Source organism: Triticum dicoccoides, chromosome 1A (genome assembly GCF_002162155.2).
Source record: "Triticum dicoccoides isolate Atlit2015 ecotype Zavitan chromosome 1A, WEW_v2.0, whole genome shotgun sequence".
Classification (NCBI taxonomy): Eukaryota; Viridiplantae; Streptophyta; class Magnoliopsida; order Poales; family Poaceae; genus Triticum; species Triticum dicoccoides.
In genome coordinates this window covers 378,966,258-378,983,455 of record NC_041380.1, presented here as the reverse complement: position 1 = coordinate 378,983,455, position 17,198 = coordinate 378,966,258, and the positions used below count along the sequence as shown (strand labels likewise).

Genomic DNA, 17,198 nt, shown 5'->3' with positions numbered 1-17,198 from the left:
CTAAACTTGAAGGAAATCATATTCCAATATGCTCTATATATCTGTGTTGATCAGAAATAAATTGCTCCGCCTTTGCTTCTTTTCCTGCCTTGTCGGTTTAACCACGTCGGTCTTTGTAAGGCCCGAGAAGTCACTGGTGCTTAATTACAGTTAATTATCTACTCCCTCCGTTCCTAAATATTTGTCTTTCTAGAGATTTCAACAAGTGACTACATACGGAGCAAAATGAGCGGATCTACACTCTAAAATATGTCTACATACATCTATATGTTGTGTCCATTTGAAATACCTAGAAAGACAAGTATTTTGGAACGGAGGGAGTAGCAAGTTAACAGTAAGTACTTTGTGCATGTCCTGTCATGTAGCCGGCCAGGAGGAGCATATAAAGAGGGAGGAGTGTGAGTGGGGGGAAAGGCCCAAAGGCACGTCACGCAGCACACATATAGGAGAGCAAGAGTGCTCAAACAGAAAGAGAAAAATAGGAGGGGAAGAGGGAGAGCGGTTCATCGTCGACTGGTAAAAGTGAAGATGAAGGAGGCCGCGGCGGATCTGGGGCACCTGCTGGTGTTCGCCTTCCTCTTCTGCGTGGGCGCCTTCATGGTGGCGCCGGTGATCACCGACGTGACCATGGCGGCGCTCTGCCCCGGCCAAGACCAGTGCTCCCTCGCCATCTACCTCACCGGCCTGCAGCAAGCCGTACGTGCCCCCATCCCATGCGTGCACCTCTCCGCGTCCGTTTCTTGGTTCTTCGTGTACGCGTGCACGCAGCTTTTTGAGCCAGGCTTCGGCCGAGTCCAGGTGATCCAGCCGCGTGCTTGCCAGGCGCCGGGCTGCTGCTTGGCCGGTACCTCCCTTTTTCTAGGAAAAATATCGGATCAATGTGGTGTGGCCGTATCCTGCATGTTTGCTATACTCGTTAGCTTCTTCTTCCTGTGATCGCTTGAGCAGTACGTGAGGCCGGTGAGACTGTAGGAAGGAGCGCGGCCAGGGCCACACGGGGATGGCATGAAGGGGCAGGGAGAGGAGAGTGGAAGCGGAAGCCCCACTGCGCACGCTTCCTGCCTTTGCTTCTGGCAAGCCTCCACCATCAGATGAAGCTAGCCTCCACCACAGTCCCATCTCCCGTGTGTGTGGAATAGTCGCTTCTGCCCACCGTCTGGAACTCAGGAAACCTCCCCGGTTCCTGGGAAAACCGGCCTAGAATTTCCGTGAGCCATTGAATGTAACAACAAGTTTGCTCTCGTCATATGCGCACCGTCCATCCGTCGACCCGGCGAACGGTGACGGGTCCCTCGCCGTCGCGTCGGGCGGTCGCCCTGACTTTGAGCTAGCAGCAGTCGTCTTGGGTGCGATCGATCGGTGTGGCCGGTGCGTCACACGGCGATACGACTACGCACCCGCGAGATCTCGCTTTTGTCCGCGGCCAACCGTCGTAAATGTCGCGCGCTCGCACCGACCACGCCCTCCTTTTCTTGAGGGAACCCGACGATACACTTTTGTTAGTAGATCTTGCATCTCTTCCCATGTAGTGGTAGTAGTAGTATGGTCAAAAGCTAGGAGCATTGCTTCCCAAGTAGTAGTGGTACTAGTATGATTGAGAGTTGAGACACAAGAAAAGTCGTTGGTACTGACTAGTGACTACTACCAGTGTCATCTCATAAATAAATAGACAGGGAAACTAACCCCAAGCAGACCTCATTCTTTAGCCCTTTTTCTCATTTTTCGTCTTCGTGAAGGCTTTGCCCCGAAAGCGGAGGGAGAAAACGAGACACGGGGCTGCAGGTCGCACAACTTGCGAATGTGGTGCGTGTGACGGCACTGAAAATGTGAGTGGCTACTGTGGCCCGCACTCCGCAGTTGCCAGCACCAGACAACTTGCTAGACTGTGTCGTGCTATGTGGTAATAGTGTCCATCAGCGACGCGTGCCCCTTATCCTTTTTTTATGACGTTAACTTGCACCGATGACGGGTCGCTCTAGCAGCAGCAGAATATGTGAGTGAGCGCCACGGGACAAGCAGAAGCCAGCGTGCTAAAGGCAGTGGTACAAGCGACACTGTGAGGGTGAGCCCGTGACAATTCATTCTCACCTGATGCAGATCACCGGGCTGGGGGCGCTCGTGGTGACGCCGGTCATCGGCAACCTCTCCGATAGATACGGCCGCAAGGCGCTGCTCGCTCTCCCGGCGACCTTGTCCATCGTTCCACTGGGTAAACTCACGAGTTAATCTTTCACGTCAGCCACAGCCACAGGTTGCAGGTGGAATTACTACTGATCACCTTTTGGTTTCCTTTCGTGTCGGCTAGCCATCATGGCTTTTAACCAGACGAGGCCGTACTTCTACGCCTTCTACGTCGCCAAGACGCTGACGGCGATGGTCTCCGAGGGCGCCATGATGTGCCTCTCCCTCGCCTACGTGGTAACCAGCTCCATCCCCTCTCTCGCCAACTTTCAAGTTTTTCCAATATTTCCATGGATGGCTGGAGCTCAGCTGGATGCAATGCACGGGTTGCTCTTTCTCTGTGTGGCGTGCAGGCCGACAAGGTGCCGGAGGGGCGGCGAGCGGCGGCCTTCGGGGTGTTCTCCGGCGTCTGCACCGCCGGCTTCGTAGGCGGCACCATCGCGGCCCGCTTCCTCTCCGTGTCCTCTACATTCCAGGTATGTTAAGTGCGCGCCTCGTGCGTTTGCATCCGGCACATAGGTTGTTTCTTCATCTGTTGTGCTCTGCAGGTGGCGACGTTGGCGTCGGTTGCTGCGGCGGTATACCTGAGGGCCTTCGTCCAGGAGACGGACCGCGGAGCCTCGCTGCTGCGTGACGAGGAGGCCTCGCGCCTGCTCTTCCCTCCCTCCTCTAGCCCCGAGGAGGCGTCGCCGAGGCTCCCGCCTCTCCGGAAGGTGCCGTCGCTGTCGGAGATGGCCACCCTTCTTACCAGCAGGTGACATGCATGCCTTTCTCAGCTTGAAAGATTGCAAAATTAGCCTGCTCATTGGCTCAACGGAGAGAGTAGAAACTGTACTAACCTTTGACAGCTCAAGTAAGCGAACAGGGTTTCTCTTTCTGTTAAACAGGCTATTAGACTCCCAGTTCATCAGTTCTGTCATCACCAACTCCTTCCGCTTGGTGTATAACGGATTAGCAATGAATTGAGTTTCTTTAGCTTTCATCCAACATGATGATGTGCATTATCTTGCTGTGGAAGCCACAGACCTATCAGTGAAAAATACACTGATATATACTCCCTCCGTTCCAAATTACTCGTCGCAGAAATGGATGTATCTAGAACTAAAATACATCTAGATACATTCATTTCTACGACGAGTAATTCGGAACGGAGGGAGTACTCTTCTATGAAAAAAAAGGATAGCTTAGTTCCTCCTATCAATATTCTTAGAAAAGAAAATGTACCAAGATATTAACCTCGGATTACCTGCTGAATGCCTGCAAACCACTTGCAGCTCAACTTTCACGAGAGCAGCGGTCGTCACATTTTTCCACGGCCTTGGCGAAACAGGCCTGCAAACTGCATTACTGGTACTCCATTTTATCCACCAACATACTTTTCAGCATACACGTAAACTGCAATGTTGTAAATTCTACACGAACGTTCCTCTTTGAAGAACTCGATAAGCTGAGAGCATGAACAATCTATCTCTTGCATGTTTTCAACTACACTTCATGGATATCAACAAATTAGCTTCTAACTGTTTTGTCTTTTGTGATACAATTACAAATGCAGTATTTCCTGAAGGCCCAATTCCACTATACCAAGAACCAGTACGCTAATTTGTTGCTTATTATTGGCATTACAGGAAGTTTCTCACAGGTATGAGTTCATTTAGCAATATTTACCTACGTCTTCAATTTATGATCGATTATGTACTTGATTTCACTTGGTGCGGCAAAAGCAGTTTACGATTTATGATCTATGCAGCTGACCGTGATGCCTCTCTTAGCGCCGAGGCTGGGTGAGCAGAAGCTACTTGTCGTGGCACTTACAGGGAGCTGCGTGCATGTAAGGGCATTGTTATGGCATAGTCCTGTTATTTTTTCTTATATAATTCTCCTGCAAGAACAACTTGCCAATGTGATTTGATCTAGCATGTATCTTGCAGGGATTCCTATACAGCATTGCATGGTCATTCTGGGTATGCAACTGATCAAATGGTGGTATTGTGAATGATGGCTATTTTTTGGTATTAGTCGTGCTAAATTTCTATGTTTTGTTGAAGGTTCCTTATCTTGCTGCAAGCTGTGTGATTCTAAGCATTTTGGTCGGCCCTTGTGTGAGTAATATCTATCAGCGATTGCCTCTTTTGCTTTTATTTTCTGTTCATGTAACCATGTCAATAGTTTATCTTTATTGACTATATTCTTTAACAGATAAGGAGCATTGTATCAAAAAAAGTAGGGCCTTCTGAGCAGGTACTAATCTAAATGTATTAATTTAATCCATGACTAAATGAAGCTGCTTATTTCCACTAAGATATTAGATACCTTTTGTGAATCAGTTTCTCTTTTCCAATGTTTATTTTAGGGAATGGTTCAAGGCTGTATTACAGGAATCAGCTCAACTGCAAGTGTCATATCTCCTCTAGTTTTTACTCCGCTCACAGGTAAGCATCTGTCATTATCTTTGCTTAGCACATCTAAACTCACAACAGATTATGTCTTGTATGTCCTTCTTACTTCTTTCATCCCTATGCCACTGCCCACGAGCTTAGCCAAAGATGTCATTAGCTATAACGTTTTTTCCCATTGGTTTGACAGCATGGTTCCTATCAGAGACGGCACCTTTCAACTTCAAAGGTTTCAGCCTGGCTTGTGCTGGATTTGCTACGGTAGGCTCCCTAATTGAACATTGCTATGAATATGGTTAAAATATTGTGCTCTGGAATTTAAACCTTACTGCACACTTTTTGTTTAGTATATATTTCTTGATTTTTATATATGAACTTCTAAGTAGTTGATATTGACTTCTATTTTCTATTGTACATTCTTGCAGTTGGTGGCACTCACAATGAGCATTAATATGAGGCCAGCAGAGGTTCAGCCAGATACCAGATAGAAGAACTACTGAATACATGTCGATGTACAGATGGTAGATGCCTATAATGCTAATACTCTTACTCAGTATCAATAGCCGTGGTCAATTAAGGTAGCTGTTCCATCCTCTGCAGTAGACAAATAGGGACAGCAAATAGTGGTGTAAACTATCAAAAGTAGAAGCAGATCCACAGGTTGTGTTTCTAAATTGTATTCGGTAACTGACACTACAAGTACAAGGTCAATTAAAGGTAGCTGTTCCATTCCGTGCAGTTGACAATAGGGCAGCAAATAGTGGTGTAAAGTATCAAAAGTAGAAGCAGATCCACAGGTTTCAGTTTGTAAATTGTACCACTCAATAACTGACACTACAAGTACAAGGTTGATTCGACATAGGTAATTAGTTGCGAGTGTAAGGCTGGAGTAAACCAAGTATGCATCGTTAGCACAATCGTTGTGCAAAAAACAGACCTTTTGCACGGAATGCATATTGATGGTACTAAATGTTTAACATTGATTTTTCTGTCACACGTTATGTCCTAACAAACATAACATTCAAATTAGAGGAATAAAGTTATGTGGGTCACTGACCTGTTAGTGCAGGATTTCTTGTCTTTTTTCTTCTCCACAACTCCATTAACATCCAATTCTGTAAACCCAAGGTGATCACAGTGAAATATTAAGTAAGTTCGAAAGAAACAAACAACTTCAAATTATACATCTAGCAATTATTCCAAATTGGACCAAATAACACAGATGAACTTATATCAATATCAATTTTCAACATCCTCTTCATCAGACCATTATAGCTTAACACGCAACAGATATGAATCAAACAAATGCTTAGCAAGCAAAGTGGAAACAAACCAAACAAGGTTACTCGTGCAAGCGCGCGACATTGAAGAACACAGGTGCAATTTTCTAAAAAAAACAAATCTAATTGCGAAGTATTTGCTTCTTTCTGTTAAAAAAGTAGTGCCGCCAAAGCTGCTCGGTTGCACATTTTCAGAAGATACTCGTACGCTATGTCCACATTTCGAATTTCTCAACAAAATACCCTTTTCGGAAACACACAAATCTGTAACATAGATGAGAATCACAAGTTACATAGGCACACTAATACTATTATCATCCATGAAAATGGAGTAATTATTATCGTATATACACAATTTTGCAATATCCCCCAAGGACAATTGATCATTGGCCTCTATTCTCCAGAGCCATCCGAGGTTTTTTCATCCTCATCACTCTCATCAGACAAGTTATCTCTGTTTGCAGCTCGCAGTACAAGACTAAGCAATTCTGTGTTGTCTTCAAGATCCTCAGATGAATCTTCTCCAGCTGCTGGTTGCCTACGTCGTGATGCCAGCACATGCCAGACCAATTCCTCCGGCAAGGCAAATTGCCAGAGCTTTGCTTTCCTCTTTCGGGGCTTCAACTGGAACATACATGTGATGATAAGATAAAAGCAAAAGGTTCCAACTTAAAATCTACACCAACAAATTAAATTTCTTCCCAAGACGAATGAGAATGAAAAGGTAAATTGTTGTCTGGCATATTTCAAAGCCTGTGAACTTTGATATAGTGACATGCTTCAAAATCAAAGAATAGTAATGGCATATTTCAAAACTAGAAAGTTTGTGGTGGCATATATCAAATTTACCCTAGAATTTACATCTCAAAGGCTAAAGAAGGGTGCTGAATTTTCAAGAGGAATGAATATATAGTCTTCTAAATTCTTTCTACAGATTAAACAAAATGTTTCTTTCTTGGTAAAGAACTAATTATCAGTCAGCTCTTGAATTTGTTTATTATAAATTATGAAGTTAATGTTACATGTAGGATAGAAAACAATAGGCCACTAGAAGTTGAGACGATAAGAGCCGTATAAAATGCCAGGAGATTTACCTCCTCAACATTAACAACTCGTGCTCGTTCAACGGCGGAGGGAGTCCATAGCTTCACATCATTATCAATTCCACTGCTTGCAATTGTCATAGCATGAGGATGGGGCTCAATACAATTGACTATGCATTCATCACCCTCCATTGCCCGTAAAAATTTCCCATCTCTCTTCCTCCAAATAAACAACCGACCACAGTCTGACCCACTGGCAACATATTCATGATTTGGCCCAATAAAAGTCACACCCTTCACAGTCTCACAATTGCGATGCCCAACATAAACCTGAGGCGCAGGTCGATCAACATCTTCACCAGATGCAAACACTGTTGAGTTGGACCCTTCACCGCCTCCAATTTTGACGGATGATTTTGGGTCGGGTCCCAGCCCTCCATTTTTAGGGAAGAGGTAAATATTCTCATCATTGTAAGATACAAGCAACTCACTCTGGTGAGAGAATGCTAACCCTGTTATTCCAACATTCTTATTGCCAATAAGATGTGGTGGACAATAACAGTCAGATGGCTGAGCGAAATCAGATGATCCACCCGACTTGCATTTACGGATGTCGTAGACACGAGCATAAGAATTGTTTCCCGCAACTGCAAGAAGATTTGGATTCCGTGGATCAATTGTGATTGCATTAAGATGGACATGAGAGGAGTGTCCTGATTTAGCCACAAACTTTCTGCAAATGAATAACTCTGTGGCTGTATCTGTCCTCAAATCAAACTGCACAGAAGTGAAAATGGTTAACTATAAGCAGTCAGATACAAAGATAAAATGTTGCATGTGCACACATGTGAGTGAGAAAGGGCATGTTTTGGGGATTGGGACCTTACATGTTGGACATGACCATCTTCGCCACAACTATAGAAAATATAAGGGCTTCCAGGCTCTAAAGCCAACTTGTGAGCCCTTCCATCATGGTCACCAAGCAATGAAGTAAGCACATCCCGGCCATCCTGGATCTTGGCAACTCTCACCTGATTGAATTAACAGATTGTAACCTCTGAACTTACTATCACCATCTGAACATCATGTGAAGTACTCCCTCCGTTCCTAAATATAAGTCTTTTTAGAGATTTCAATGGACTACAACATACGGATGTATATAGACATATTTTAGAGTGTAGATTCACTCATTTTGTTCCGTATGTAGTCCCTTGTTGGAATCTGTAAAAAGACTTACATTTAGGAACAGAGGGAGTATATGAAAGAGAAATTAACACATCTACCTCGCCATCAGCAGCGCAGGTGACAATGGTGCGATCATTCGTGTAAGGCATGAACCGTGCTTGGAACACATTATCGCCATGGCCCGAATGGAACTGCATTTTAACTGCACCAGTGTCCCAATCCCACAGCATTACCCTCTGATCATCTGACCCAGATATGAGGGTGTCACCAGCGGCATTGAAGCCCACCGTGTTCACGCATCCTGTGTGCTTGTTGAGCTTCCTATGAATCTGGAGGCGCATTACAAGCTCCTGTATGACAGCACTTACATCAGCAAGTAACCGCATAAAATAAATGCACACATTACACATTCAGTCTATTTGCTAGTACTTTATAAGGAAGAAGCTAATGAGCGGCTCAGGATTCAGATCAAGCTATTCAATCAGATCCTTTTGATTGCCAAATCACGAGGTCAAGATACCGCTCTGCATTTAGAAGATTCTGTCACATAGTATTAAAATACCATTATTAACTCATTCCCCGATCATCACAACCCATGTCATATAGCCCAATGTAAGGAGCAATCAATGGCCAAAATAATGCTCCTACATGACTGTGATCCCCAAGCACCAATTCGAGAAGCCAATTTGCGTGTGCTAACATCAGCAGTGGTCCAATCTCACCCAACACTAAATCTCAGTTAAAACGGCAAGAAGACCACGGCCCGAACACTGCGCAGCACGATCCGCAGCTGGCCGATGGCACATGGCTGGCTAGTGCCTATGCTGATCCGCACCCCTGATGGATCGATCGAAGCACGATTGGGGGGAGGGAAGCGGAGAGTGGATGGGGGAGGGAGGGGAACCTCGGAGGCGGCGGCGCGGCGAGCGAAGCGGCGGGGGAGGAGGTCGCCGACCTCGCGGAAGCAGAGCTCGGCGGCGCCGTGGCGCGCGGTGGGGTGCTTCCATGGGTGGCGCATGGCGCGGTGCTCCGAGCGACGAGGCAGAGTGCTGCGATTGGGCTTCGTGGTGAACGCGAGCGGGCGAGCAAGAGAGAAGAGAGGGGGAGAGACACACAGCGAACAGATTGGTGGATGCTACCAGAGGTTAACCGCTGTACACAGGCACACGTGTCGCGGAGAGCGGATCCTTTGCGCCGCAGGCACACGTGTCAGATACTGCGTGGGCCACGCGCCGTCGAATGCACTATATGTGTTGTATCCAATGTCTTATTGTTCATATGTATTATTTGTAAATTTAATAAGGAAAACACTTTAAAACATCCGTATGATTTCTTGGCATATTCGGTCGCGTCCAGCGTCGTCCGATCCTCGGAATCGTGTGGCGCGTAGCAAATCGTGTGGCGTCGTCAAAGACTGCGTAGCCATGGTAGTACTGATGTTAGCCGCTCGCGTGAAGCTTCACATGATGAAAGCTGAATTACGTAGGAGTACATCATACTATCGTTGCTGGTTCAATGCACCTGATACTGCCACTTGTCCTTCCCTTCCGAGCACATCACACTCGTCTTCTCCCATGCAACACGTGCAAAACACTCCCCTATAGCAATGCTTGGAGTAGCGTCTTTGACAACGCCAACGCCGTGGCGTCGAAGCATTTGTCATTGCAACATCATTGGAGAAGACAACCCATCGTCATGGCACACGCTATGGTCCTCGAAGCAGTCGTGTCGTCGTCGCAACATTGTCGTGGCCGTGAAGCACGCCGCCGGAACATCATTGAAGCAACCGGGCCTCCATCGCAGCGTCGAAGCAGCCAAGCCGCCATGTCAGCGTTGCCATGGTCATGAAGCATGACGTGGCAGCATCATCGAAGCAGCCGAGCCTCCGTCGCAGCATCACCATGGTCATCGAAGCACGGCGTCGTAACATCATTGAAACAGTCGGACCTCTGTCGCAGTGTCGCTGCGATCGTCGAAGCACGTCGTCGCCACAGCTGTCGAAGCACGAGTTTGCAGCATCATCGAAGCAGCCATCCATTGCACCATCGATGTCACCATTGAAGCACACCACGACCAATTGAAGCACGCCGATTATCGTGGCCGTCGAACCATGGTGTCACAACATCATTGAAGTAGTCGAGCCGCCGTCAGACCAACACTGATCGTAGCCTTGCACTGATGTCCGCTGCAAGCACCTGGTACGTGGCCATGGCCTGATGCAAGGACGGTGCTTCCAACGACTGACGATGCGGGTTATGTTGCATTGCGGCATGGGAGGCCAAGTGAGGTTGCTGCGAGCCTGCAATAGCAGCTAGTTGCGTGGGATGCGCGGCACAATGAACATGAGATGGCTTCTTGACGAGCCCTGAAGGTGGTCGGATTGGTATAGTGAGCTGTGAGCATGACGTTGTGAGGATGAAGATACGAACGCGTGCGTGCAACCGTGAGGTGTGAAAACAGAAGGACGACTTGGGATTTTCATCTTTAAGTATCTAACGGTCCTGAGCAGGCCAATCGGGCGGCTGGCGAGGCGGCTGATCCCCGCATTGAATCAGTCGGCTTACGGCTAGCACTGGCCATTTAATAGAGTGCTTACTATAAATATACTTATATGTTATTACCAATTATGTTTTGCAACTGCAGCTCTCAGGACATGTGGTACCCCGAGCAAATGCAAGCTAAACGTAGTTGGTGACATAGAGCATTGTATACGACAAGACGGACATATCACCTGCCTACTCGACGTCGCCAGAAGATGCACACCTCATTGTAAATGGGTGGAAAGATCTCTTTGACATTTACGCTATAGAGACAAGATCATCGCCAGGCTCCACCATGGACATGCAGGACTGGTCCTCTTCCTACATACCATCATCAGTAGGGGGTGAGGAGTAGGTGTCTGAAAGTCTTTCAAGTACATTATATTTTTTTAAATAAAGACACCCAAAGGGTATCTTAAATCAAGAAAAACAAAAATTAAGTCATACAAGTCTTCTTCTTCCTTGATTGCATGCCATCGTTCGAAGATTAAAAATTGCACTAACCAACAATAAAGAAAAGTAACACCTGCAAACGCTCTCTCCATACCAGGCTTTGAAGACGCAATAGTCACTCGTCACTTGAGACAAAATCTATAAATCGTTGAAGCAACAGAGCTGGAGCATCACCTCATGCAGAACATGCTTGCTATCCATCATCACTAGATCAGAGGTTGAAGAAAGCTGACCATGCCATAGAACAATACGGAAGAAGATGTCAAAGTCATCACACCAATAATTAGTCAATAGCTCTCCTTGAAAGACACACCATCTACCAAGATCAGAAGGGAACCAATAGATTTAGGGACACAAACTCTCACAGGCCTTCATTGACGTTGGGTCGAACATCGTCGAGGCAGGGAGAGACCGAAGAGACCTTATTTCAGCACTCCATCACGGCCTCCACCTGATGTCGCCAGGGAAGCAAAAACCTAAGAAACAGAAAACAAGATGGATGGGTCCCCACTCCTCTTGTCACCGGTGAGGCCACTGGTCGAGAAATATAAGGGAGATCGAGGTAGCGCCAAGTAGGAAAGTTGTGGTGGCGACATCTAGAGTTGGGTCCCCTTAATTTGCTCCTCGGTAAGAGGCTTGGATCGTTTTAAAATGTTGACCACTTAAGTACACTGTTAAGTGGCCTTGTTTGGAATTGTTGTGAAGTACCATGTTTGCAATGGTTAGGCCAACTCCAACGCACGACCCCAAACGGACGTTCATTTTTTCGCTTTTTGTCCATTGGGGTGCAATGCGGCTGCGTCCGCCCAGATTTGTAGATGCTTCGGTCGTGTGACGCCACCGATTCGACCGTACACTAATCATACACGCAAATGTGCATGATCAAGATCAGGGACTCACGGGAAGATATCACAACACAACTCTACAAATAAAATAAGTCATACAAGCATCATATTACAAGCCAGGGGCCTCGAGGGCTCGAATATAAGAGCTCGATCATAGACGAGACAGCGGAAGCAACAATATCTGAGTACAGACATAAGTTAAACAAGTTTGCCTTAAGAAGGCTAGCACAAACTAGGATACAGATCGAAAGAGGCGCGGGCCTCCTGCCTGGGATCCTCCTAATCTACTCCTGGTCGTCGTCAGCGGGCTGCACGTAGTAGTAGGCACCTCCTGAGTAGTAGTAGTCATCGTTGACGGTGGCGTCTGGCTCCTAGGCTCCAACGTCTGGTCGCAGCAATCGGGTATAGGAAGGGGGAAAAGGGGGAGTAAAGCAACCGTGAGTACTCATCCAAAGTACTCGCAAGCAAGGAGCTACACTACATATGTATGCATTGGTATCAAATGGAATAAGCGTATCATATGTGGATTGGACTGCAGAATGCCGGAATAAGAGGGAGATAGCTAGTCCTTTCGAAGACTACGCTTCTGGTAACCTCCATCTTGCAGCAGAAGAAGAGAGTAGATGGTAAGTTCACCAAGTAACATCACATAGCATAATCCTAACCGATGATCCTCTCCTCGTCGCCCTGTTAGAGAGCGACCATCGGGTTGTATCTGGCACTTGGAAGGGTGTGTTTTATTAAGTAACCGGTTCTAGTTGTCATAAGGTCAAGGTACAACTCCAAGTCGTCATGTTACTGAAGATCACGGCTATTCGAATAGATTAACTTCCCTGCAGGGGTGCACCACATAACCCAACACGCTCGATCCCATTTGGCCAGACACACTTTCCTGGGTCATGCCCGGCCTCGGAAGATCAACATGTCGCAGCCCTACCTAGGCACAACAAAGAGGTTAGCACACCGGTCTAAATCCTATGGCGCAGGGGTCTGGGCCCATCGCCCATTGCACACCTGTATGTTGCGAGGGCGGCCGGAAGCAGAACTAGCCCCCTTAATACAAGAGCAGGCTTACGTTCTAATCTGGCGCGTGCCGCTCAGTCGCTGATGTCACAAAGGCTTCGGCTGATACCATGACGTCGAGTGCCCATAACTGTCCCCGCGTAGATGGTTAGTGCGTATAGGCCAGTGGCCAGACTCAGATCAAATACCAAGATCTCGTTAAACGTGTTAAGTATCCGCGAACACCGACCAGGGCCAGGCCCACCTCTCTCCTAGATGGTCTCAACCTGCCCTGTCGCTCCGCCACAAAGTAACAGTCGGGGGCCGTCGGGAACCCAGGCCCACCTCTACCGGGATGGAGCCACCTGCCCCTTCAGCCCCCAACTCCGAATAGTACCACAGGTAATGTAACAGTGTAAAGTATATAGTATATGCCCGTGATCACCTCCCGAAGTGATCACGGCCCAGTAGTATAGCATGGCAGACAGACAAGAGTGTAGGGCCACTGATGGAACACTAGCATCCTATACTAAGTATTTAGGATTGCAGGTAAAGGTATCAACAGTAGTAGAAAGGACAGGCTATGCATCAGGATAGGATAACGGAAAGCAGTAACATGCTACACTACTCTAATGCAAGCAGTAGAGAGAAGAATAGGCATATCTGGTGATCAAAGGGGGGCTTTCCTGGTTGCTCTGGCAAGAGAGAGGAGTCGTCAACACCGTAGTCGAACTGGGGGTCGCCGGCAGTCTCTGGGTCTATCGAAAAGAAGTAACGGAGGGGGAACACAATGAATAATAGAGCAATCAAAGCATCACAAAGCGTCACATGGCAATACACGGTCTAGAGGTGACCTAACGCAGTAATAGGTGATACTGGTGAAGTGGGAAAAACATCCGGAAAAGTATTCCCGGTGTTTGACATTTTCGGACAAATGAAACGGAGGGGAATTGTTGCATGTTTGCTATGCTAGGGAAGTGTGGCGGACGAACGGACTGCGTATCCGGATTCGCCTCGTTGTTCTGAGCAACTTTCATGTACAAGGTATTTTCAACCGAGCTACGAATTATTTTATATTAATTTTCAAAGTTTTGAATGATTTTTTAATTTTTGGATTTAATTTAATTCGAAAAATAATAAATACTTAATTGCCATGGATACATAGAGAAGTGTACCCAGGGATGTCCTAGTGAGGCAGACAGTGGGCCTGGTCAACTGCTGACTCAGCATTGACTGTTGACTTGGTCAAATAGTGAACAGTGTTTGTGGGACCCGCAAGTCATTGACTGGGTTATCACAGTCAGCAGTTTGACTGGTCAAAGGGGCCAGTGGGACCCATGTGTTATAGGTACACATGTTAACAGGTTTTTTTTAATAGTTTTAGTTAAATTTGTTAACTAGCAGGCCCAAAGGTCGGTGAGTGCTTAAGGTTACTAGTATAACGCCCGTGCGTTGCCACGGGCTCTTCAAAATTTATAATCAGTATCTTTCATTTATCATCCCCTCATATTGGGTGATTATGGGGTGCTCTAATTAGAAACACAACAATCAAATATTAGGAAATTTCACCGAACGAACAACAACGAATAATACGATATCTATCAAACGAATAAAATAAGGTCATATTTTTGGTCCGTCATGCACTTCTGTTGAAAAGTGCCTATCCCTTTTAGAATCAACCCACTGTTTGCTCGCACGCAAAAAAAATACATCTCTAAAGTGGGGAACCGATCGGTGCCAAAAAGAACTCAAACTCCTATCCAATCTCGACTTCGTGCTCTTCCACTTCCATTGATAAAGATGGGACGTCAAGGGTTTCATCATGATGACCTCGAGCAGCCGCCGACATCCCTCCCCACATCTACCCCTACCCCCTGCTGCCGCTTGCACTGTCCTTGCTCCTCGAGGGAGCTAGGGACACAATGTTCTCTAGGATGGGCATGACCAGATCCACGAGGAGGCCACATTCTTCCATGGGAACCCAACCAAGCACACCACCCTCCGCAACCATCCAATCCCAGCCTAACAAAGTCAAGACCCGCCATCGATCCACAAATCAGGCTCGCCGCATCCAGGTTCACTACAAGTCTGCGACGAGTCTGTAGTCGACATCTTGACTTTGGCTATCCCCACGAAAGAATCATCGGATCCTGCTTACTTTTACCATCACTTCGTCTCTTCCCAAGGCAGCGACACCACCCAGCCAATCACCACCACCGCTTGCGGCTTGCCTACATAAAATCATGAGAAATCCCCACGGCGGTGCTGTAAGATCACCTTGGCGACCTCGACAGTGACCGACTGGTCTAAGATCTAAGCTAGCCGCTCTTTGTAGAAACCAATAGAAGTACGCATGTGACTCAGATTTGTTCTTTGGTGTGCATGCGTTTCTTGCTGCCCACCAGCTCTTGTCTACAACTCGCCTATCTCTGTACCAGCTCTTGGTCTACAACTCGCCTATCTCCATGCTCGAGACGACCAAGCTCGATGCGCAAGCCGCATACGTCTGCTAGAGCTATATCCAGGCCCTATGATTTTTGGATCACTGGCACTATGGGTGCCAGGACCGGAGTCGCCCTCATCCACCAAGTGGATCAAGGAGGCCCACCACCTAGACTCTAGATCGCAACATTTTATGTTTTCCTATAAAAAGTAAAGAACCTTCTCTAATAAACGTAAATATAACCTTTTGGTTTTATAGTCTCAACTTTCCTACACTCCAATACCAGAAGGATTTCTTGGTTTTATTTAATGACCTTCTTGAATGTCATTCACTTGGAAAGGTAGTAATACAATCTGTGATATTAAGGCAAATTATTAGTCATATTAAAGTGCAAAAGGCCCTATAGGAGTCAAAGCATGACTTTTATGGTTATACTGTAATTTGCAAGATCTGAGATTTATGCAAGTGTACAATTAGAGAAGAGCCAATTAAATAGATTTTTCACATTCAGAATAGTACGATTAGCAGTAGCACTTCAATTTTTTCATGTTTGATCAGCTTGCTAGGTGGTTATCACTAAGCATGTTGGAACGATGAGCATAACCTAACTTAGTTCAGTACGTGTTGCTGCAAATTAGTTCAGTATGTACGAAGCTGTTGCTAATTTCAATGCCTGGATGTTGCAAGTTTCTAATGAAAAAGTACTTCAGGTCAAAGGTCAGGGAATATACACTTTTGTTATCATGGTTGTTTCCTTATAGTGAACAACTTTGATCACTACTTTAGCAACTACTATCTATAAGAAGACATTAGCTAAGTAGATACAGGCAAAGAAAGCATGTAGGCAAAACCAGAATTAAAAACATCCTTCTCAATGGAGCTCGTGCAGTTCGGAAGACCCTAATCATCGATGAGGGACCCCTCCGATGGTAGCATGGCGTGACAATTGCCGTCAATGACGACACCCAAAGTACCTTGCACAATCCATCGATCCAGTTCGGAACAATCAAGCACATACCTTGCAAAGTGATGTGGATCTGAAGCAGAGGTGGGAAGGTAAAGGCTTAGGTGAGGTGGAATGAGACGTTGATATAGAAGTGCACGCATGAGAATAAGGCGGTGCCCAGGATGGATCTCCATCGGAGGAGGCCGGATCCGCTGGGGAGGAGGTCGCTGTAGTACCTGCCATCTGTGCAATGGATCACGGGGCTGGCAGGCAGGGGGAGGGGATAGGAGGGAGCGGGTGGGCTAGAGCGCAGATGGCGGGTGCCCCCGACGACGGCTGGGAAGGATGGTGGAGGAGGTGGATGAGGATGGCGGCGGCGGCATCTGCGGTTGCGCCTCGTCCGCAGCCGTGCTGGTGGTGGTCGATGCGAGAGCCGGATGGCGTCGGCCAGAATCAGGCAGGGGCGACAAAGATCTAGAGGAGAGAGAGAATGGAGGCGATGAGCGATGGGAGGAAGGGCCATCGGCGATTGGGGTGGCCTCAGATCCGCCCTCCGTGGCCGCCTATTTCATGGGACGAACACCCGTGCTCACCGTCGGGCTCGCCTTCGGCCGCTGCCTCGCCCACATTCACGACGTAGAGCCCCTTCCTCCGATCCCATTTGCCAGGGAGGCAGCGCCATCCTTCATCGCAGAGAACGAGTCCACACTGAGATCCCAACCAGATCGTGATTGCGCCTCCCCAAACCGCAGCGGCACATCCCACTCCATCAACGACCAACCTATATGAGGCGGAGGGTCAGTGTAGGACGCGAGCGCCGTCACCATGGACGTGGGGGACGCCGTAGGTGGGAAGGAGGCGGCGACGGCGTCTGTGTCAGGAAG

At 47.2% G+C, this 17,198-nt stretch overlaps 2 protein-coding genes across 2 annotated transcripts; one reads left to right on the top strand and one right to left on the bottom strand.

The window, feature by feature from the left end:
* Positions 1-413: 413 nt before the first annotated feature.
* LOC119274546 (tetracycline resistance protein, class A-like) lies at positions 414-5,527 on the top strand. The gene is made up of 14 exons (XM_037555263.1): positions 414-696; positions 2,098-2,209; positions 2,306-2,418; positions 2,535-2,657; positions 2,730-2,935; positions 3,456-3,531; positions 3,737-3,823; positions 3,932-4,012; positions 4,113-4,145; positions 4,230-4,283; positions 4,381-4,422; positions 4,535-4,613; positions 4,768-4,838; positions 5,003-5,527. The coding sequence occupies exons 1-14, from the start codon at positions 529-531 to the stop codon at positions 5,063-5,065; spliced, it is 1,308 nt and encodes a 435-aa protein (XP_037411160.1). The 5' UTR covers positions 414-528; the 3' UTR covers positions 5,066-5,527.
* Positions 5,528-6,058: 531 nt separating this feature from the next.
* LOC119274536 (DDB1- and CUL4-associated factor 8-like) lies at positions 6,059-9,194 on the bottom strand. Its single transcript, XM_037555257.1, has 5 exons — positions 8,990-9,194; positions 8,184-8,435; positions 7,788-7,931; positions 6,952-7,677; positions 6,059-6,481 (listed from the first exon to the last, which is right to left on the bottom strand). Exons 1-5 carry the CDS (start codon positions 9,101-9,103, stop codon positions 6,251-6,253), a joined length of 1,467 nt encoding a protein of 488 aa, XP_037411154.1. The 5' UTR covers positions 9,104-9,194; the 3' UTR covers positions 6,059-6,250.
* Between the last annotated feature and the right edge of the window lie 8,004 nt (positions 9,195-17,198).

Coding starts and splice junctions, on each gene's coding strand:
- LOC119274546 (XM_037555263.1), top strand. CDS start 529: ATGAAGGAGGCCGCGGCGGATCTGGGGCACCTGCTGGTGTTCGCCTTC. Junction 697..2,097: donor TCACCGGCCTGCAGCAAGCC/GTACGTGCCCCC, acceptor CACCTGATGCAG/ATCACCGGGCTGGGGGCGCT. Junction 4,013..4,112: donor TTACAGGGAGCTGCGTGCAT/GTAAGGGCATTG, acceptor TGTATCTTGCAG/GGATTCCTATACAGCATTGC.
- LOC119274536 (XM_037555257.1), bottom strand. CDS start 9,103: ATGCGCCACCCATGGAAGCACCCCACCGCGCGCCACGGCGCCGCCGAG. Junction 7,932..8,183: donor CCTGCGCTGCTGATGGCGAG/GTAGATGTGTTA, acceptor TAATTCAATCAG/GTGAGAGTTGCCAAGATCCA. Junction 6,482..6,951: donor GAGTTGTTAATGTTGAGGAG/GTAAATCTCCTG, acceptor TGTATGTTCCAG/TTGAAGCCCCGAAAGAGGAA.